The sequence below is a fragment of the Austrofundulus limnaeus genome, unplaced genomic scaffold, assembly GCF_001266775.1.
Source record: "Austrofundulus limnaeus strain Quisiro unplaced genomic scaffold, Austrofundulus_limnaeus-1.0 Scaffold31, whole genome shotgun sequence".
Taxonomy (NCBI): domain Eukaryota; kingdom Metazoa; phylum Chordata; class Actinopteri; order Cyprinodontiformes; family Rivulidae; genus Austrofundulus; species Austrofundulus limnaeus.
Window position 1 is genome coordinate 342335 of NW_013952433.1, and position 21405 is coordinate 363739.

The following is a 21405-nucleotide window of genomic DNA, read 5'->3' on the forward strand; positions in this document are numbered from 1 at the left end:
ACACACACACACACACACACACACACACACACACACACACACACACACACACACACACACTAAAAGCCTCTCATTTGTTTGCATAGCACCTGCGAAGCAACCCCCCATTTATTTCTGCAGACCTGGAACACAGAACAGGTACTTTCAGCTATTGTGTACAGCCTGTTCCCTCTCTGCACCTGACTGGAATGACAAATGGTTGAGTTGATAAAGGCTCTGTTGGCAGGAAAGGACCATGACTTCCTGGAGAGAGGCCATTAATTTGGATATTCAAAGCATGCTTGGCATCACTTTAACGTTTTGCCTCGCTGATTTCTATTTGGCTTTTATTTTTTTAATTATTTTTGGATAAACAGTTTATTTTGATCCTATAATTGCCCTTGTTGATTTGAAAAGCATTCCTTTCTTCTGGGAGTTATGTATCCTTGAAAAGTTTTTGACTCTGTTTTGAAGATTTTAAGGGGAGACTCTAAAGACCCAAATATCTTTCAGTGACCCATCAGTTGGTTTTGAGATTTTGCAGAAATGATTTTCATCATACCTTTGTAGAATAATTGCAGAACAGAAACAATGTTAAGTGACACAAATCAATATTTTAGTTTTAAAGCTTTGAAGCATTTTCCTCTTTGTTCACAGCAGGGAAACTTCTTTCTATTAAATTATTCGGGCCCATTCTCACCACTGAGCACAAATTATTTCACATATCATCCCAGCGGAAATGCATCATGACCTCTCCCCCCACCCTCTGTGTTTGCTGACAGGGATGCTCAGTCATCCCTTCCCCTTTTTTTGTGCAACAAATTCCAGCCCATCTTTCTACCCATTTATTTCCCCGCGATGGCTAAAACCTCACATCCCCAAGAGAGGCAACCCGGGCGGCCTCTCAGCCTGTGTGTCATTACCGCTGACCAGCAGCCCATCTCTATCTGCCCCTGATCTCATGACCTCCCCGAGAGGCAGCCAGCAGCACGATCCACAGTGAGATGGGAGGAGATAGGGAGAGGGAGGGTGGAGAAAAGAGAGGAGATGTGTGCAAAAAGGGGGGAAATGCTGAAAAAAAAAAGAAAAACAGGTGAAGGATTGAGATAAAGAATGGAAGAGGATAATGGGGAGAGGCAGGGGCAAAAACTGAGAGGGTGGGGGGTGAGATGCTGAGATGGAAATTGATGCTGAGGAGAGAGGGAAATAAGCAGGAAAAAAACGGAGGAGGCAGCTGAGAAAAATAGATGCAGGAAAGACAGAGAACAGCTGAGGCAGGGAGTAAGATTTAGAAAAGGGAGTGTGTGTGTGTGTGTGTGATGGGGGAAGAGATGCTATTTCAAGACCATTCTCACTGATAATGTCACTCTACTTCAAAGTGCAAAGCGCTCCTGTCATGCTCCTGCATAACTGTGTCTCTGGAGAATTTCCTCCCAGATCAGATGATAAAACGACGGCTGACAGCCTGGTGTGCGGAGCTCCTGCTCACTCTCTGTGACACATTCTGGGCTAAACTTTGACAAAACACACTGAGATCTCTGCTTTAATTCTGTCTTAATCAACCACAGCTGCTGACCCAAGGCCCTGAGGGGGAACTTTCACTTGAGGAGAAAAGCAGACGTCAAAGACTCAGGTAAAATCCAGGTGCGTATATTATGTAGGAAAAAAAGGCAGAAGGGTTACATCTTTAAAGTTGCAAAATATAATCGGTGAGCAAAATTTTAAATAAAGTACGTATAAAAAGCCCACATTGGTAATATTTACCTTCTTTTATAATTGCACAGTTTGACATATTAATCACAGCCATTTCTCCTGATGGCTGTGACGTCACTGAAGTCATCAATCATGCTGCCTTCAGGCACCACGCTCATGAATGAGTCCTCGATTTGCCCAGATTCCTGTAGTGTCGTGTGTTTAATCCCAGCTTAACAGAGAATGAGCCGTGCATTTTCCCTTTAAGTAAAAACAGAGCTGGAAGGAGATGGTGGATGTGGCAATGATCGCACACAGAAATCTTGGCAACATAAAGCAATCATTTAGAGCACATTGTGAACTAAGCAGCACTCATTTATCAAGATGTTTCACATGTTTATATTGAACAAGATGTATTTTTTGTATATTAACATGTCTAATTTGTGCAATCAAACTAAACCACATAATAAACCTCAGCCAGGCTTTTTTTCTCCCATAATTATTGTTGATATAATTACATTTAATCAGTGGTATCCATTTACAGCAGCAGCAGTGTAGACACACACACAAACACACACTAACAGATGGATCTTCATCCTTCCTGACCCTTCTATTTATGCTGCGAGGGATTTAAAAATGGGTTTGAATAAGGAGAAGAAATTACAGCGAAACAACTAAATATTTTTTTTTTGTGAGACACCCTGGTTGTTTCTCAACACATCAGCAGCGACATGACAACTTGTCAGCTGGTATCAACTGAAAATCACTAAGGTATGTCAAAGTAATCAGCAAAGGCTCCGTAAAGTTTTTTTTAATTGTAATTACACTGTCAATCAGAGGCAGTTCACACCTTTAGACGCCTGCAGGTTTTTTTTTATATATCCTGCACAGACAAGAATTATTTTAATTAATTACAGATTATATTTAAAAGATAAACTATGGAAATATTGAACCTCATGTTTAGAAAAGGGTTTAATAGATGTGAAAAAGATCTTCCAACTTATGCATTATGATAAAATTATTGGTTTTAATGACAAATTTGCAATTAAACAGCACCAATACTTTATATTAGAAAAGTTCCTCTAATGCAATTGAAATATTATCAATATTAAATTCCAAAAAACATATTTTTTTCTAAAATAAAACACATTTGTCTAATATTTTAACAAGAACATAAAATAAGATATAGCTGTAATATTTTTTATCTCAGCCATAAGTGTTGTGGACAGCTGTCTGCCTGAAGGAAACAGTGAATTTGTATCCTTAGCGTGCTGTTCTTTTTGTTTTTTACTGAACCAAAACAAAGGTCGAGATGTAACACACCCGCCGACATGCTGCTGAGAATTTTAAATCCATCTTTCAGGAGTTTAAGGGAAAAAAAAAACACAAAAAAACAGTGCAGCAACTTATTGAAATGAATGTGCGATTCTGTAAAAGTTGGGTTTGCTTCATTTTTCTGTTGTTGTCACCAAGTCCAGAAATATGGTGTTTGTTGATGCTGCCAAACCCACTATTCCCACTAAATTAATTAAAGAGTTGATTCAAAAGCAGTTTTTTTCTCCCCCCCTCCACACTCCCTTTGAATCAACACCCAGCCTGATGGCTTTGTTTACACAGAACAGCAGTGTGGTCAGAGCAAGAAGGAGAGCTGCTATGGGAAGAAATAGTAACTACATTCTATCTATGTGCACAAAGTGAGCTCTGATGAGTCCATCACTGCACCTAATTTGTACACCTCTCCATTTCACTCAAACATAAAGCTTCGCCTTTTATTTTGCACAAAATAACCTGTTTTTTTTTCTCTCTCCGCTGCTTTCCTCAGGTCTCCCGGTGATGCCAGAAGATGTGAGAAAACTCTACCCCTCGTGTTCTCTGTGTTTCTACATGTGAGCCACGGTGTAATATGGCTTTTTATTCCTATGTGATGGTGAAAAATGTTCATGTAGGAATCGAAGCCACTTTACATGTGGTGAGAGAGCAACGCGACACGAGCCAGAGTGTCCAGCCGCCCTCTCGATGGTTGYAGAAATGTACATAAATATCTGTCTTCTGTTAAATGCTTCCCTGTAGTAAAGGTACATTTACGCTCATCTTTCAGATGATGAGTGAACTCACTGATGTGCTCATCTGAGAATACGGGAGGAGAGGGGGAAAAAAAAGAAGTCAGACTTTGTTGTGTGTGCACCTGTTTTTGCCTCAAGGCACAAGCAGCATCCGTTGCTTCCACTGTTTGATGCATGTGGTGACAGATGCAGTCCGCCGGGGAAGCGGGAACATTTGCAAAACATTCCATAAAAAAAGGGYAAAAATAAAGAGCAACCAGAGACCAGTACAGATCTTTAATAACCGACTGTAAAAGAGGCACTTAGTGAACCACTTTACAAAGTTACAAGGAAGCATGGCATTTCCCTTTTCTTTTCCATCTCATTCATTTTGCACATTATTAAAATAAACCTTTGTCACGAAGCATTACACCAAACAACAATCTACCTACAATATCATACAATGAAGGTACATACAGTATAAACAAGATAAAGCACCTTTGTTGTCTTAGTAAATACTATTAATAATTAAACATTTGGAGTTACAGACACAGATAAATGAGTTTGTCATTTGTGTGTGGTATTATCAGTGCATGGAAAGAACTCCAAGTACAGGTCTTCAGATTTGTGTGCACCTGAGTTTATACACTAGAAGCTGTCCTAATTATGAGAATGACTTGGATGGTTTTTATACAGTATACTCCATAAAATACAGAGGACCAGTAAAAAAAGGACCAGTTGGATGTATGAACTGTAACTGCTACAGATCTCATGCTCTCTTCTGAGGACGTTAGCATTCACATTACAATAAACATGTAGCACCAGGTGACATTTATACAACAGGTCTGTGATAATGAATGTCAATGCAGTACAGTAAAGCTAAAAAAAATAATAAAAAAATACAAAATTGTTATGTATGCTGGAAGCATGTATGAAAGGTGCACAAAACATTTGTCCAAATAAGGTGTGGCATGTTTTAGTCATTTAGCAGAAAGACTGAAAGAACTGTGTGTTAAATGCAAAATAGAGATGCATCTTTTTTTGATGTTTTCTTTAAAGAACATGTGTTTTCAAGTATTCTTTTTTTATTTTTAATTCTTTCTCCTTTAGGTAAATGAAGTGTAATCTTTGCTTTCCCCAACCGGACAAACTCATTTTTGCCGTTCGTCCTCACATTTGTGTAATAAAAACACATTGTACAAAGAAGACATAAAGTGACTATGGAAATATTTAAAGATAACATTTCACAAAAAAGAGCTGTGCAATCTCATTCACCATAATGAATTTTTCTTAAACTTTTATAGCTGTGAAAATTTACAGTCCCCCTATTCACAGATCCACCCCCCCCCCCCCTCAGTTAATAGATTCCGATGTGTCCTTCCTCAAAGGAATCTTGAAGCTGGTGAGTTTTTGGCCGAACAGCTGACTCAGAAGGTGATTCTGGGACTCAGCTGTCCGGTAAGAGTTACTCTCCACTGACCTGACCCCCATCTTTGGCCTTGGTTTATTCAAAGAGTTGTTCATAGGAACTGAAGACACTTTAGAAACAGGAGAGTGCACCGATCTCCCGGGAGGTCCCTTTTTATTAAAGTCCCCTTTCTTTGGTAAACAGCTTTCGAGCAAACCTCTTTTTGARGACAAGCTCAAGCTTCCATTCTTGCACTTGGAAATGATTTTGTTGCCCACGACGTCGTCCCGCACCGAGGACAGCACGGGGTACTCTTTGGAGCCGTCCGACTTTCTCTGCAGGGAGGGGTTTGCACATTTGCTCGGGCGAAATTTCTTTTTGGCTTTCGAATCYACGGCGAAGTTTTCCTGCGTGGCTGGAGAGGAGAGTCGCTGCAGAATGTGKGCAGATTTCACGTCTTTCCGCCTCCTCTGAGGTTTTGCTGCGTCCTTGTCCTCATTCGTGGCTGATGCCGGAGGGGAAACCTTGGTGTGGATGACTGGAGTTGATTCGGCGGCCTTTGCGCAGCTGGTTACCGGGCTGGTTTTCGTGTTGTCGGTGGCTGCAGRGACACTGTTTTTCATCTGACTGCTGCTTTGCTGCTCAGCACTACGAGATGATACCTGCTGGTTACTGTCATTACAAAACGATGCGTGATGCCTCGGCTCATCATCCCCCCGTTGGTTCATCTCATCAACAGCTAATTCATGCTTTGCAGACTCAGATGTCTTCAGATGGATTTGCTTCTCTGTTGAGATGATAAAAGAGTTCTCATCGGCCGGAGGTGAATCAGTTTTATCTTCAGTTTCAGTTTTGTCACCTTTCTTAGCTTTAACCATGTCTTCTTCCACGTTACAGCTTTCTTTAGACGCCGTCAGTGAAGCTGCCTCTGCTTTAATGCAGACMGACTCATTCTCCTCTTTTACGTCACACGGTTCACTAACAGATTTTTCACTGCCCTCCGTATCAAGATTAGCAGGAGTTAAGTTGTTTTCCTCTTCTTTGGGTGTAGCAGACACAATGGAGCTTATTTGCATGCAGCTCTCCAGATCTGCTAGTTGAGAGCAGTCTGCAGAAATGTCCTCCGTCTTCACGTTTGTATTGTTTGTGTCACTGTGGTATTCGTTTGCGAAAGTCTGTGTGGAATCATCAGCTGTGGAAATGGATGGCTTTGATGACTGGGTTTCAGGATTTGGATTTAGGTGCAGTGAGCTCAAACTCGCGATYCCACTGTCGGAGCTGATTTCTGGCAGACTGTCAGAGAGAAGTCTCCTCTTCTTCCTTGCAGGTGAATCACATTCATTTTCTCTGGACGCGGCGGCTTTGACGGGCCTGAGGACGCCTCGGAATTTGAAGATCTTGTTCCCCCCCGACAGGTGCTTCTCCATGTGGCGATCGAATTGCTCCTTCTTGGAGAAGGTGTAGTTGCAGGTGCTGCAGATGAAAGACTTTTTAATCACGTGCATGACATCGGCGCACAGCTCGCAGGTGTAAAGTGTCGTGTGTTTGGAATCCAGCTCCTCCACCTCCTCGTGAGCTGCCTTTAGATGCTCTCGGAGCTCCTGGGCCTCCTGATAAGAGACGGGGCATTTGTGACACAGGAAAATCCTCTCCAGATTGTGCACCACGAGATGTCTCTGGAGCTTGAAAGGTTTGGGGAACTGTTTSCCGCAGTGGTGGCAGTCCCTCGAGGGGTCCTTGCAGTTGGGATGCATCTCCACACTTTTGGGAGCTTCTGTTTTGTGCAGAACTTCAAGTGGGGTTAATGAGCTCTGTTTCCCGCTTCCTCCACTGCCGCTTTTAGTTTTGTGCAGTTTAACTTCAGCCCCCTCAGAGCTGTCCGCGGCAGCTGATTTCTCCTGTTCTTTGGTCACTTTGCTGGACTCTCTGTTGGCTTTGCTGGGTCGCTGCTGCATGATTGAGGATATAAAGTTCTTCACTGCTGTCTCTTGCATGAAGCTCCCTGGGAGGCCCAGCATGGAGCCTTGAGTCTGACCTCTCCGGGCGAACTGAGTGGCGTGCTCTCGCAGGTGCTCGTTGTACATCCACACATCTGATATCTCCTTCAGGCACATGCCACAGGTCCAGATGCCCGTCTTGTTCTTGGCGTGCTTCTCCCTCAGGTGGTCTCTCAGCTGCTCCCGGGAGCTGAATTTGCGCTGGACGCACATGTAGCAGGTTGGAGGTGGAGAGGGGTTGTGGGAAAGTTTGTGAAAGTTCAGCTCACCCAAGGTGAGGAACCAAGTGAAACACACTTTGCATTTGTACTGCTTATCTTTGACCTTCATTCCTCCGTCTTGTCGTTTCCTGCCTCGCCGCTCCGTCACTTTCTTTGACTTTTCGTCGTCCCTGCTGTCAGTGTCTGCCATTTCGGGCGGGGGAGCTACTGAAATCTCTTTATCGGAGTCGAAGAACTGGATGTCGGGAAGCTGAAATGTGGTGTTGATGTTTTGGATGTCGATGCTGTGGAAGCTTTGGGGACCCTCTGTGGTGCAGGGAGCAGCTGGCAGAGGGCAGGGCGGGCTCAGCACTTCCTCTGGTTTACAGAGGCTGGGTTCAGACATCACTGATGAGTCTCCGTTAAAGCCAGGTAAGTTACTGGATTCGCTCCATTCAGCTTCAGATCTATCAGTAGTACTCCCCAGYGGATTGATGGGGCCAAGCTGATCACTTTGTTTCCCATCTGGTAATGGCTTCCCATCAGTCTTTACAGCGCTGTTGTGACACATGTTTAACATGATGGCATCATCAATGGAAATGGTTTCATATTCACAGTGGTTGGTTTGATTGTTGACATTCTGCTCAGCTTGTGGCTCCACAAACTGATTTCTGTTTTGCATGAAAGTTTCAGGAGGAAGGTAGTCTATAGTCTCATCTGAATGGAGGGAAAGTTTTGGTCTCTTGTTTCGTTTGCTATACACCCTCGGGCACTTTTTCTTTTTTGCTTCCTCATCTCGTGGGAACAGCTGGGAGAACGTGGAGTCATCGTCGAGCAAGTGCCTCAGATCCGGACTCACAGGGGATGGACTGGGGAGGGATAAAGTCGAACAGGAGACGGGGTTTAGATTGTCAGAAGGACTCCTGTTTTCTACACAATTAATCTCCGTCGACACTTTTCTCGGGATCTCCAGGCCGGTGTTGTCYTCTGATTCTTTCACTTTGCACATCTCCCCCACAGAGCTCAGATTCTTTCTGGTCTCATCACTTTCTCCAGTAATATCCTTCTCCACAGATCCAACATTATCATCCATGCACGCTTCCAAGTACGACCTCTTTGTTGCGCTCGCACATTTCATCACCTCCGTGTCACCAAACTGACTGTACCCCACAGGRCCACTGAGTGCACTTGGCTCTTTTGTTGGAGTTTGAGTTGTGTTGTTAAAGGCTGCATCTGAAGTAACAAAGTGAGGGAATTCTTCTGTTTGAGCAGCACTTCTGTCATTGATTTTCCCCTCAGGGGATTTGCCGGGCTCTTGCAGAGTGCTGTTTTTGAATTCAGGAGTTATAGCTTGCAGAATGTCTGTTTTTAATAAATGCAGGAGCTCATCAGAGAAAGGGTCAGGACTGAGCTCGCTGTTCTTGTTCTTTCTAGCTTTGTTGTTCTTCCTTGCCTTTGCTGGCAGCGGGGCGTTCTGACGGTTTATCTCATCTGCTGCCGCCGCGCTCGTCTCAGTCGCCACTTCCTCCAGGACTGACTCAGACTTGGCTGTTTTAGATGTGAGAGAGCTACTTATCTCAGGAAGCCCATCTATTTTTGCTGGGAAACAAGTCAGTGAATCATCTTTATGCTTTCTCTCTGTAGTTTGCGATGCTTCATAAATAAGCACAGTCCCCTGATGGCTTGATGTTGTGCTCTGTGGGCCAACGCATTTTTCAGCTCTGACCGAATGCTTCATAGCCTTGTGTCTCTTTAAGCCTGGCACAGTTCTGAAAGACATAAAACAAATSTCACAGAGCACTTTACCCTGTTGATCACTGCTCTGTGTCTTCTTCTGCGTCGCTTCTTTGTGTGTTTGGTGAAATGCTGGTAGCTGCTTCTCTGATTGGTCTGCTGGAAGGAGCATTTGGTTGTTTTCGCAGATGGTGAGTGGTTTAGAAGTGGGCAGATCATCCGAAAATTCGTTTTTGAGAACACCCTCATCAGCAGAAGCCTTGTGAGGAACCAAACTCTCTGCTTCAGCTTTGCTCAGGAGGTCAGCGTGGACCTGCAAACCCTCAGCGGGTTCAACTGGGCCGTGGAAAGCCTCCAAGCTTGCCTTCGCATCATCAGCGGAGGAGCTGATTTTTTTCACTTCATCTGTGAGACCCAATGAAAAGCATGTATATTTCAGAGGTTTATTTAATGAGTGCAGTTTAGCCCTGGAGTCTGTGCTCAGCGACGTTGCTGTTTCCGTCTCAGCTTGGTTAAAAATCAGTGCAGGATGGATGCTCAAGTCACACGATTCACAGTCTTCTCTGGGTCTCTGCTCAGTGTGCAGATTTTCCTCAGGTTTGCTGGCAGGTGATATTGGAATGTAGTCAAACTGATTCAGCTGTGGAGGCTCATCTGACAGGACGCTGTAGTTGAGAGGACTGAGCTTTAAATCAAACATCAGACCACTTTTTTCAAGACTGTCTGTCACCTCTGCTGGTTCTGCCGCGCTGCTCACAGGAAGTGGAGAGGAGCTGACCGCTTCAGAAATTTTACACTCTGTGATTCCAAAATCCAACTGAGGTATCAGAGAGCACTCCATCTCAGTCGTCTCCTTTAATGAATCACTGTTTACAGCCTCCTGGAGGATTTGGTTGTCATCGTCGCTCGTGGGAGATATTCCATTTTTAGAGCGCGGATCGATACATTTTTTTGGCTCGCAGAAATCCTCRCCTGAATCAAATTTCTGCAAGGGCTGTTGAGGAGGGATTAATAAAAGAGGACTGACGGGTGAGGCAYCGTCTAAAAAAATGCAGTGACTTTCTTCTGCTGCCTCTCTGCACGGGGAGTTTTGCTGACTTGCCATAAAGTTGACAGGAAGATGCTCTTTGATGTCCTGCACATTCAAAATCTCCTCTTGTTTCTGAGCAGACTCAAAGTCGAGACCTGTGTCGGTTTTTAATGATTCATTAAATGGAGTCATTTTGTGGGACTCGCRGGTAATGATGCCATCAGACTGTGACAGGAGCAACAGATTGCTTTGTCCCTCTGCTGACTGAGTGTCATGGAGGGGTGAGCAGCAGCTTTCTGTATTCACTAGCATAGGACTGCAGGGCTTGTCTGTGGTAACCAGCTCTAATGACATGTTTGTTTCACTGAACAGTTTTGAAGGACTGGRGTTTTTAGAGGGAGAAATTACACTCGAATGATCTTGTTTTGGTGTTTTAGCAGTCATATCCTTAACTGCATTGTCTGAACGTGTCACTTTCAGTTCACAAGTTTCTGATGAGCAAATAACTTGAGGACTGTCATTAGTGGATTGTTGTTCCAGCYCAGACTGTATCACATCTGCAATCTTCTTGCCAATCTCTTGAGTGGGGTCAACTGGAGCTGGTGATAAAGGATGACCCTCAGGTCGGCGAATGATTTCCTTCACGGCCTCGGCTTCCTCGCGGCCATCCGTAAGTACACATTCACCGCCAGCCTCCTCATTTTTATTCAGTTGATTTAAATCGTCTTCTGCATCACCGTTCCTGGGAGACTTTTCAAACTCGTGTGAACGATGGGTCACAATACTCGAGCAGCGAGCAGACTCAGTCAAATGGCTGTTTGCTGTGATCTCCTCTTCTGCTGRGACTTTAGTCTCTGTCTTGTAATCCCTGTTCCCCGCAGGTTCACTTGGCTGTGATGAAATCGGTTGGTTGCTACCGACTGGAGGGTCAGTCTCGTTGGAGAGAGATGATTGTGACTCGTTGAGAATGAATTCAATTTCATCGTTCCGCTCATTGATATTTGGAAGCGGCGAAATATTCTCCTTTACGGTAATTGCTTCCTTTTCACAGCGATCTTCTCTCTCAGCTGCATCAGTGGCCTGACATTCAGTTTCTCCGTGTTGTTGACTTGTGAGAGAGTTGACATTTGGCTTCTGAGGTGCTGATATAATGGGTTCTTTTTTGAATATAGAGTCAGAAATCACCTCCAGGCTTTTCATGAGGTTTTCTGTGTATTGTCTTTGTTCCAAAATCTCTTCCTTTGTTTCAGCAGGAGTTGCATTTTCAGCACCTCTCTCTTTTACATTTGGTTCATGGTGAAGTTTGGTTTTGATTTCTGCTTGTTCGTCGAGAACTGGAGTGTTAGGGCCGTGATTTTCACCAATTAACTCAAACTGGAATGGACCAGGCCATGAAGGTTCTGGTTCAGTGAAAGGCTCTGAAGACATTCTTGAAACTTGAAAATTTATTTCTTGCTCTGGGCTTTTGACGTTCAAACCATTGTCCTCACTTTCAGACTTATCCCCAAGTTGTAATGGTGAAAATTTGCTCATTTGCAGCTGCTTAGAGGCATCCTGATCCAGCAGTGGTGAGCTTTCCAGCTTCGTCGACTGCAGCTGGGTTTCAAGCTCATTCACTATTCTCTTTATCTCCAGCTCATCCTCTGATGCACAGCTGCTGAGTGTTGCACTGTAGTCAATTATTTTTTCTGGCAGAGACAAAGGAATGTGATTGTAGTCCGACTTCTTTTCATTTGTTTTTTCAGGACTGTCTTTATACGGTGATATCTCATCTCGTAGCACAGGGTTAACCATGAGGCTCCAGTCTCTTTGTTCCATAAAAGGGGAAAAAGATGAGACAAACTCTTCCTTTTTATCAGCTGTGCTCTCTAAGGTAGGGAAACCCTCTTTCTGAATGGGGATCTCAGAGTAGAGGCCGCTGTCAAATCCGGCGAGATCTCCAAATATCGATGAGGTGTCAAATGAAAGKGGGGATTTCATGAGCCCCTGCTCTTGGTCCAGTGGGTAGGGCATGAGGTGGAGTGCATCTTTTTGGCTTTCAGTCGGGGACAGGCACACCTCATCAATCAAAGATGTGTAAAGAGATGCAGGTCTGTGTGTGTCGAGGTCGTTGACTAAAATAATAGCCTCTTTCGCCATGCAGACACTGTCACTCTGTTTCTCCAGCGTGGTGCTGCCTGATAGCTGGGGAGGCGCTGCTTCTGACCCTTCTTCTCTTCCGCCCTTTGTGTTTCTGTCAACGTGAAAGTCGGCTCCTTTGGTGAGAGAGGGAGAATGAGAATCGGCCTTTAATGTCCTGTTATTWGTGCTGCCCTGTGTCGGTTCTGGGTTCAGTTTGTCTGTTCTGTGTAGTTTTTTTCTGTCAGAGTCAAGCTCCTTTTTATGAGACGCAGGTTTGTCTTTTGGTTTTGTAAGAGCACTTCCTCTTTTTTCAACGTTCTTCGCCATGTCTCTCGCCCTGTCTGATGATGTCAGCGGATCAGCAGCTACTGGATTCGAGTGACTTTTCTTCGGTTCCTCTGCACTCACTTTGTTATCAGAATGAGCAGCCTTGTCTGTGTTATACTTCTTGACAGATTTAGTGAATGTCAGTGCAAGAGTGTTGGACTCTTTAAATAACTTCTTCAGGGTAGACCTGTCATGGCTTTTTGGCTCGGGAGACTCTTTCTGTTTGTCTGCCTTCTTCTCACTGTCTGAGTCAGTGCGGTCAGTGCTTTTGGGGCTGTTGATGCCATCGCTTGAAACACTCACAGATGTGCTGAGGTCGCTGCTTGTAGACGACCTGCTGCCTCTCCGCCTGAGTTTTTGGTGAGGACTGTGTTTCTCCGGTGTGACGGACAACTCCTCGCTTTTTTTCATCTCAAAGCACTCCTTCGACTCGTGCCTCCACGCCGCCTGGTCCCTCTCGCTCCTCGCGCGCCATTTGCACTGTTTGGTGTACGTGTATTTACAGCGGCTGCTTTGATTCAGCCGGCCCTGGCTCGCTATCTTTACAGGCTCGCATTCATCATCAGAGTCGGAGACGTAGTCGTATTCTCCGAACGCAGGATTCTGCACAGTCGGAGTGAGTCTCTCCATCACCAAGGAAAACTGAAGGTTTTTCGTACCTTTCACGTGGAGCTTGTGGAGTTTGTTTTTTTGCTGAACTATTTTGTGAATGAGTTCTTTGCTCCAGGTGCCCCCTCCAGTGCTTCTCTTCTTGCTTTCTTTAGCGGCGATTTTCGAGTTGGGAGATGTGGAGGCCTGCGAGGGTGCTGACCCTCGGAGCGCAGGGTTGTCCTGAAAGCTTTTTAAGCCACAATGCTCAGAAAAGTTGCTGGATAGGAGAAACCTTTGTGTGCTTGTGTTTTTGTCCTCGCTCTTACACAGCTTCCTTGCCTCTTTTACTTTGCTCTCACGTTCCCATGTCTTCTCCCTCAAGGCGATTCTTGAATTTTTATGGGAGATTTCTTTTTTAATGTTAATTTTCTCATCTAGTTCCAAATTCGTGGACATTTTCTTGTGGCTCTCAGCATCAGAGTCATAACAATACTTTCCTTGTGTGAAGGCTCTTTCATCAGCTGCTTGTTTGTTTTTGCTCTCAAAGACTACAGATTCTTTCGTTTTCACACATTGCTTGCTTGATGCTGTTTTGACTGTGGTGAGGTCATCGTCAACGAACGCATCAATAAAGCTGCTGTCTATCTCTGCGTTGTCCGACTGATACGCCAGCCCGTTCAAAGCTTCTGTTATTAGCCGGTCTAATTTGGCATCTTCCATTTCCAGCTCTGGGAGAGGAACAGGAAGGCTACCTGGACTGGAGAACAGCCCAAGTTTCATTGGATCATCTTTATTTTCTCCTTTTGTTTCACTTTCACACATCAGTTCTCCGTTTTTGTTYAGGCCCAGCAGCGACAGGTGGAGGTCAGACGGACACCTCGACAGTGAAACGTTTGCTGGAGCTGCTTTGACTGGTTCTACATGAAACTTTCGATTCTCCTCCATCTTTGGCATGTCTTTGAGGTCGTTTTGTGCAAACGTCTGTTGAGCGCAGTATTGCTTATGGCCTAGAAACGAAGCCAGGTTGTTGAAATTCTGATCGCACTGTTTGCAGGTCAGAAACACGTCTAACTGGTCGAGGTTTGCCGTGGCCAGTGAGCTGGCGAGCTGATGGTCAGAGTATGTCGGTGGAGGCTGGTGATGCTCCACCCCAAAACTATCCACGTAGCCTTTACCTTTCTCCATTMCCGTCTTTGGATGTGTGCTGTTTGGCAGGTAGCTCATCATGTCGTCTTTGGGCCTGTCTGACGTGAATGGAAGAGTCCGCGATGCGTCAGGGTGAAACTGGTGCGTGTTCAAGTGATCTGAAGGCAGCTGAGCTTTACTTTGTGGCTGGTGATAGAACGAGTGAGGCGGGGCTGTTTTTGCCATCTGGCTGTCCTCTGAACAGACATTAACTGGGCTSGTGGATGCTGGCGAGAGGGAGGAGCAGGTGCTACTGGATGCCGGGTTGTGAACTGGGGAGGGCAAAGGGGACTCATACGGTGACACCCTCATAAGCCCCATAGGTGGGACCTGTAATGGTGGATAGTTGTAGTGCTGTGACGGTGCTGCTGAAAGAGACTGATTCAGTCCAAAGTATAGAGACTTATTCTTGGACTCACACAGTTTTGAGTGYCTCATCTCTACTTTAAAAGCTGAGACGGTGTTACCGTTATGTTTTGCAGAGTCTTGCCTTTGATTTGACAGCACGTCTCCACTTCTGCTGCTCTGAAAATGGACGGGGTTTTTCAAAGAGTTATTTTTATGTGATTTACTCTCATCCTGCCAGTCAGAGGAGGACACTATGTAAGCCAGATTTTGATTGCTTATTTGCCTTGATGACTCCATCCTGTTTGGGTTTGGCAGGGCAGAGCTTGGGCGTATTTGCCAGGACATTCTGCTGCTTTTAGATGAATTTGGCCTATTATCAATAGCTGTCTGGCTTTGAAACTGAAACTTCTCATTCATATCAGTGTACTGAATTGTGTTTTGATCAGCTGGTGAATATGACTTGTTAGGCCCTTCCCAGGAGTGTGGTATCCTGTTCAGAACCTTATTGTTGTTTTTCTCAAAAGGAATTGAGTTTGTGCAAACGATATTCACCGCAGGACTGTTAAATGTTCTGTTGGGGAAGTTCATCGGAGAGCTTGGYCCTTGTGAAATATTTCTTGTGTGTATACCACCTTGGATGAGTGTTCTTTGGCTGGCAGCTGTGTCTTTGGAATGACAGTTTCTCTTATTCCCAGAGGTGATGGCTGCCTCCTGACTGTCCGCCTGTGCAATATTGTCTGTGCTCTCAGGTAGAGCGGGCTTCCCCTGCTCTGACTGCTGTGAGCCGGAGCCAGAGCTGTCACTGCTGGGTGAGTCTTCACTCAGATTCCTGGGACACTGGATGGATGAAGCCACTGCTTGAATAAATTGGTGCTGCGGGGGATGGGGATAAGCACTTCTGTCCTCTGGCTGATGTTCATTACTGAACTGAGTGCTGTTCTGAGCAATGTTTTGCCCTGCTCCAGGGGTAAAGGAAAAAGAGTTGTGGGTGACATGAACAGAGCCCAGTGAAGAGCTTAAGTCTTGGGATTGGGGGTTCTGTTCACAGGGAAAAGACTCAGAGGTTGCTTGTTCCAGTAAATGATATCCATACTGAAATGGACCAGGCACAAATCCACTTGTCTTACTGGTTTCTGGGAGAGTAGATTTTTGTGATGAAAGCCCATAATTAGCACCATTAAAAGTTCGTTCAGGAGACTGCCAAGTGTTTGAGCCACTAAGCTGACAGTCAGTCAAAATGAGCGGGCTACCAGTCTGTGCACTGTTCTCCATTGAAACTGGCTGTTGTGACAAGGGTGGATGTGGATGGGATGTTGTTCCACTTGAGGAACCCAGCGGCTGTGAGGTATAGCTTGGGGACGTAATGTTGGCYGGGTTTTCCTGGAAGAAGCGACTGTAGCTGAGCTCTTCCTGTTGCAGTTCAGCCTCTCTCTCTGGCATACTGGAAATGTGGAATCTGTAGCTGCTCGAGACCGGGCCACGACTGGTTTCCAGCTTCTTGGGTGGCAAAACCTTCTGTTGCGGATAGGCAATGCCAACGGTGCGTGGACTTGTAATGCTTAGTCTGTACAGCTGCTGCGGGTTGCCACGTTCTGTCTTTCCTGACCGCTTCCCCTTCTCTCGGCTGCGGCCCTTTCCACTTGGTGAGTGGGGACTGCCTTTCCCGCTCGCCCAAGTCCCGTCAGTGACAAACTTTGATCTGTTGTGCAGTGATTTGAAGTCAATCTTCCCCGTCTGCTGTGGCCGTATGACAGCTTCACGCTGCTGAGGACAGTCCCTCTCTTTATCTATGCTTTCAGCGTTGGCCTCTCTGTTGCTGAGTCTGGCCTCAGTGCCTGTGCTTGAAAAGTGCTTCGAAGATCCCTTTGTGGCTTTGTCACTCTGCTGTTCCAGCGCCGTATCCTCATCCTGCTGTTTGGACCCTGCATCCAGCTCTTTGACTGCATGCATCTGTTGAGTCTCTCCTGCCATGGTGCACAGTCTGTGCTGTGAAGTCCTGGTCCTCAGAATCTGGGAGTCAGGGACGTCATCTTCTGGGCAATGGGATTTAGTAAAAGTCCAGTGGCAGGAACAGCAGGGACAGGGCTGCTTGCTGCAAGCTCATCTCTTCACCCTCATTGTGAACTGAGGATCTGGCACTGAAGCAAAGCTGACCTGAAAAAGAAAAGAAAAAGAAAGAATTGAATAACGCTTTTACTTTCAAACTTTAATATTTTAAGACAATAAAATATGCATGTGTTTTGATAAATATTAAGAGAAGACATTAAACACCACTTGTAAGAGAATTATGCATATTTAAAATAACTTTATGTAGGTGAACTCTTCACAAAATGTAATAAATTTAAGTTTTTACATAATTATTTAAATATATATATTTTAAATGAAAAATAGTTTTGCATAAAGGTACATTATCCTCCCTGTTTCTGCCAGCAGAGAGCACTACTGCATCAGTGCACCAGAGTGCTGCTGAAGCCCAAAGATTCAGTGTGAACACTGATTTAAAATAAAACTTCCACTTCTATTCATACTTGTCCCAAATAGACAACTAACTGAATTACCAACTTCTGACAAAAAAGCTTTTCATATGGATCTTTCCGAGTGTTTAAGTGCCCAACACAGACAGTCACAAGAAACCAGCTCAATACTGAAAAGATGAATTTCACTATAGTACAGAACATGAGAAAAATACAGTGAATGAACCCAAAAAGGTCTGCCAGTAAATGAATCACAGAGCCCTAAAGAGCAGGGACACAATGCCACAGTGTTCTGTGGCTACAGAGGGCTTCAGGTTTAGATCATGGAGGAATATCGAGGATTAGTCAGACAGCTTTTAGACAGTGAGAACTGTGAGCATGCTGACATTTGTTGCTTTTCTCCCAAGCATCCCAGACACAACTTCTCAGGTCTGAGTTTACTTTGGCTTTTTGCTTCCTTTGAGGTCCAACCAAATGAAGCCTGGAGTTAGCACCAAAATGTAATTTTCAGGCCTGGTAACTAAACTTCCATCCAGCGCTCCTGTCTGCCTCCCCCAGTCATTACCAAAGCCGGGGGAGGCCTGCGGTTGGAGAAGCTACAATTTATCTCTGTTTCAACTACTGTCCATTATACTGAAGTGTCTCTGCTTGTACAGATTTACTGAAAAAAAAATCTCGTGAAGGAGTGAGCACTAATTTCATTAATTTAGTGATGAAATTTCAGTTCTACTGTATAAAAATGTGGCATGTGAACAGGGTCTCTCCCTCGGGGCAATGACTACTCAGAAGACTGTCAAGCACACCTACTGCAAGATGCATTTTCTCTTCTGCACCYTAAATTTTCAGACCATTTGAGGGCTGGTCAAATGTGCAAAGATAAAAAGATGTTGTAAATATATCCATCTTCATAAATCTCCCTCTCGAGACTGTTTTTAAAAATCTCAGGGTCATTTTGGGCTCAGCATTTGGTTTTGTTTCCTTCCAAGAAGGCTCTTTATCAGTCCAAAGGATTACCGTTTAACGGAAAACTTAAGGTAATGCAGAAAATGATTTACAGAAATGGTTCTATGTCCTGCAGTGGTTTTGCCTTTTATAGAACTGAAGCATCTAAATCAATTGTTTTTACAAAATCCACTCTGATAGCTGCACAGATAGGCTAACTAAATTTAGCCATTGGAACAATAAACAGCTATGAGACACCTGCACATTTAAGTTTATAAAAAGCTACCATCAGATAATATCCTAGACAAGATCTTATAAAATTACCTTGGCATCAGATGACAGGACTGTTTTATAAAATATAATTGATGCTGATAACTGTTGTATTATTTATTAATCTTGACAAATAAAAAAAAAATCAATAATTGAAACACGTGTAAGCCTGAATATAATAAATACATCACAGTTTTTAAAGGTTAAGTCTTTGTAATCGGCTTTTCCAGAGGGAAAAAGATGCCATCACAGTTTAGAGGTGCAGGTATTGAATGAGCTGGTGGGCCCATAGTGTTATTTCAGTGTCCAGATGCTACTTTAAAGTTGAATATTTGGATAAAAATCTCAGTTTTTACTTAAAGAATCCCACTCTGGCATGTGTTTCCTCGTTTCATCCTCTGGTAAACGTCCCTCAGGTATTTAACAGGTTYCGAGGGATGCTTGAAGCGGAGACCTGGCTGGGTTTTGGCCTGGTTGTGAAAAATCACATCTCCTTTACACCTCGACAGAATCTGAAAGCCAGTGTCTGCTGCGATCACTGCCACTGGTTGGGTTAAAGGCCCTGCCAGCATCTCCAGAGGGTAATGCTTGATCCAGCTCTGCAAAGTCAACAGTTAGGACCATAAATCATAGTCTCTATTGTATTTGCCTAGACTCTGGGTTGTGGTMTGAGCCTTAGAATGAATTCCTTCAACAACAAAAAGAGAAGCACGAGTATCACAAGGCCCTTAGAGAAGTAGCACCAAAGCCTGAGCTGTCAGTTTGCAAAGAGTTGGAGGTCAGTGATGTTCTTACAAATGCTTCGTCCACTTCCCCTGCAGCTGCATGTGGCTCAGTAAATCTTTTCTTGCTACAGTCTCCTCAGCACAAGGCAAAATTACTTCATACAAAGACTTTAGACAAATTAATCTGCCGGCTTTGCGGTGACTTCGATGTGGCTTGTTTAGTTTATCTTGAAAAGCARAAGTTTCCATTGGACTGTGTGAAAAGAAACTGTGGTGGTGGCAAAATTGCAAGCTGGMCACAACCTGATATCAAATCCCCAGCGACTAGTCTAAAATTTATTCCATAAAATTGTGTTTTAGTGGAGCTTTACAAGTCAATTAAGACTGAGTGTATGTGTGTTCTTTTGGACTTATGTCAAATCACCAAGTTTCTCAGTGGCGCCCCATATGGCTTGACCACAACACCACCCTAATGCGTGAGACTGCTGAGTGTTTAAGAACTGGTGTATTTGTGGTAAAGACCCATTTAAACTTTTTTTCTCTCTTTTTCTTCATTACTTTCACAGGGATCTGTGTTGTTTTTTCACAGGAATGAGGGAGTAGGTAAAAGGTGCTTGAAAGAAAACATAATTTCCTGAAAGCCTTTTTCCTGTCATTTTTCTGCAGGATGTATGCGGTGTTGGCTTGAGTGATTAAATGGTGGTAGCACTGTGAAAATCTCTGTTCATTCATCACGTTCATGCCTTACATAACTGCTCTTGCGCTCTCATTTTTGTGGGGTAAACCCCCTAAGTAGGTTCCGCGTCTCTTCCAGTTGGCAAAATTCAAAGACGATAAACTCAAAATCTTTGTGTTCTGAAGAGAAAAACTCTCAATAGTCACAGTATTTTAGGAACCAAATACAGAAGCAGCAGCAAGTCGAGCAATCCCCTCTTCTAAAAACAATGACTTTTTTTTATAATAACCTGAATCAATAACTGGCATGAGCAAATATTTCCCAATTTTCACCTTTTCCAGATGTTCACACGCTGAAATATCATCACAAAGTGGTCTAAGAGATCAGAGAGAAGGAAAAGACAGATGAAGATGGGAGATGATGAGGTCAGCAACAACAGAGAAGAGAGGAAATGCAGGGAATGCCATTAAGGACTGGGAAAACGACACAAGGGAATACTTTTCAGAAAACAAAAAGAGAGGGGTGTTGGGGTCTGATAAGTGAAGAGATACGGGAGGGGGAATGGATCAGGCAGAATAAAAGCTGTCTGAACGCTTCCATCACACCTCTTCCAGAACGCGTGGTCCACTGAGGGGAATGCACAGTGCGAACGGCTGGCCGAGAGCCCGTGCTGGGGCGCGGCGCCAAAACCTCGGTCAGCCTGCCTGCCTACTCCTCTGTATTTTTGGAAACATCCATTATGCAAGCATTTCGCCTGTAAGATCTCAGCACTTCTATCAGTTTAAAGGCAAGACGAGGAGAGGGAGAGATGTCAGAGGCTCGGCCGAGCTTTCACAACTCGACCACACATTTATTAAAGCAGAAGCTTTGATGRGGACGCGTGAGCAGCAGCGGCCTCTCGGTGTTTGTTCTTCAGTTTCTATACATGATAAGATAATTAATGAGTCATCTGCTTTTAGTGCTGGTGACGTTCTGCCAGAAYCCTTCAGAGTATTCCAAGGATGTCTCAGCAGTTGAAATGAAAACAATGAGCAGTTATACTCGTGCCTGCTCCCCAAACCCCACCCTCCACACGATGTGGTTAACTGCTCGGTGGGGAAGATGCAGGGAGCATAGGAGTGTGTGTTTCTGTGTGTGTGTGTGTGCGTCCAATGGATTTTGATGTGTAATTCCAGAAGCTCCCCTCACCCCCACCCAAGATTTTCCTCCTGCTCAGACAAACTTTTATTATTTTTTTCTAGCCACTGGATTCTGGACTCAGTCTGTTTCCATATTGCAAACCACAGCATTCCACAAACATGATGGAATCTTTGTTTTAGAGCATTAAAAGGTTATTTTTTCCTCTTTTTTTGACCCAATTTCCCAGATTTATACAAGTCTATGGAATATTACTTGTGTGGCCATAAAAAATAGGTATTGAATGATAGACTGTTAAACATGGCTGAGTAGATAAGGATAATAGGAAGTGAGTGACCTGGACGAAATTTCCTGGCGTCTATTCGGAACCACAGTAATCTCATCCTTAAGGGACAGAACTCCTTCTTTCAGGTGTTGTTCTTCCTTAAATCTGTTCTCAGCATGTCAATATTTGCTTGTCCTTTCTTTTCCCTGGGCAAAGGTATTTGGTTGCCTTTCAAAATCATTATGGTTTTATTAAACGCGAA

The 21405-nt window shown here is 44.3% G+C and overlaps 1 protein-coding gene and 1 long non-coding RNA gene across 3 annotated transcripts in view; one reads left to right on the forward strand and one right to left on the reverse strand.

Annotated features, from left to right (window-relative positions):
- The window catches only part of LOC106515618 (uncharacterized), a 6674-nt gene extending 1753 nt beyond the window's left edge, over nucleotides 1-4921 (forward strand). The window contains exons 2-3 of the long non-coding RNA XR_001310025.1: nucleotides 1548-1623; nucleotides 3494-4921. This is a non-coding gene — a long non-coding RNA (uncharacterized LOC106515618). The remainder of the gene's footprint in view (nucleotides 1-1547; nucleotides 1624-3493) is intronic.
- A 142-nt stretch (nucleotides 4922-5063) lies between these two features.
- The window catches only part of znf469 (zinc finger protein 469), a 61346-nt gene continuing 45004 nt past the window's right edge, over nucleotides 5064-21405 (reverse strand). For both annotated transcript variants that reach the window (XM_014005507.1, XM_014005508.1), the window contains one exon: nucleotides 5064-16808. In XM_014005507.1, coding sequence (XP_013860961.1) covers nucleotides 5067-16625 — 11559 coding nt within the window. In that variant the 5' untranslated portion in view covers nucleotides 16626-16808 and the 3' untranslated portion in view covers nucleotides 5064-5066. The remainder of the gene's footprint in view (nucleotides 16809-21405) is intronic.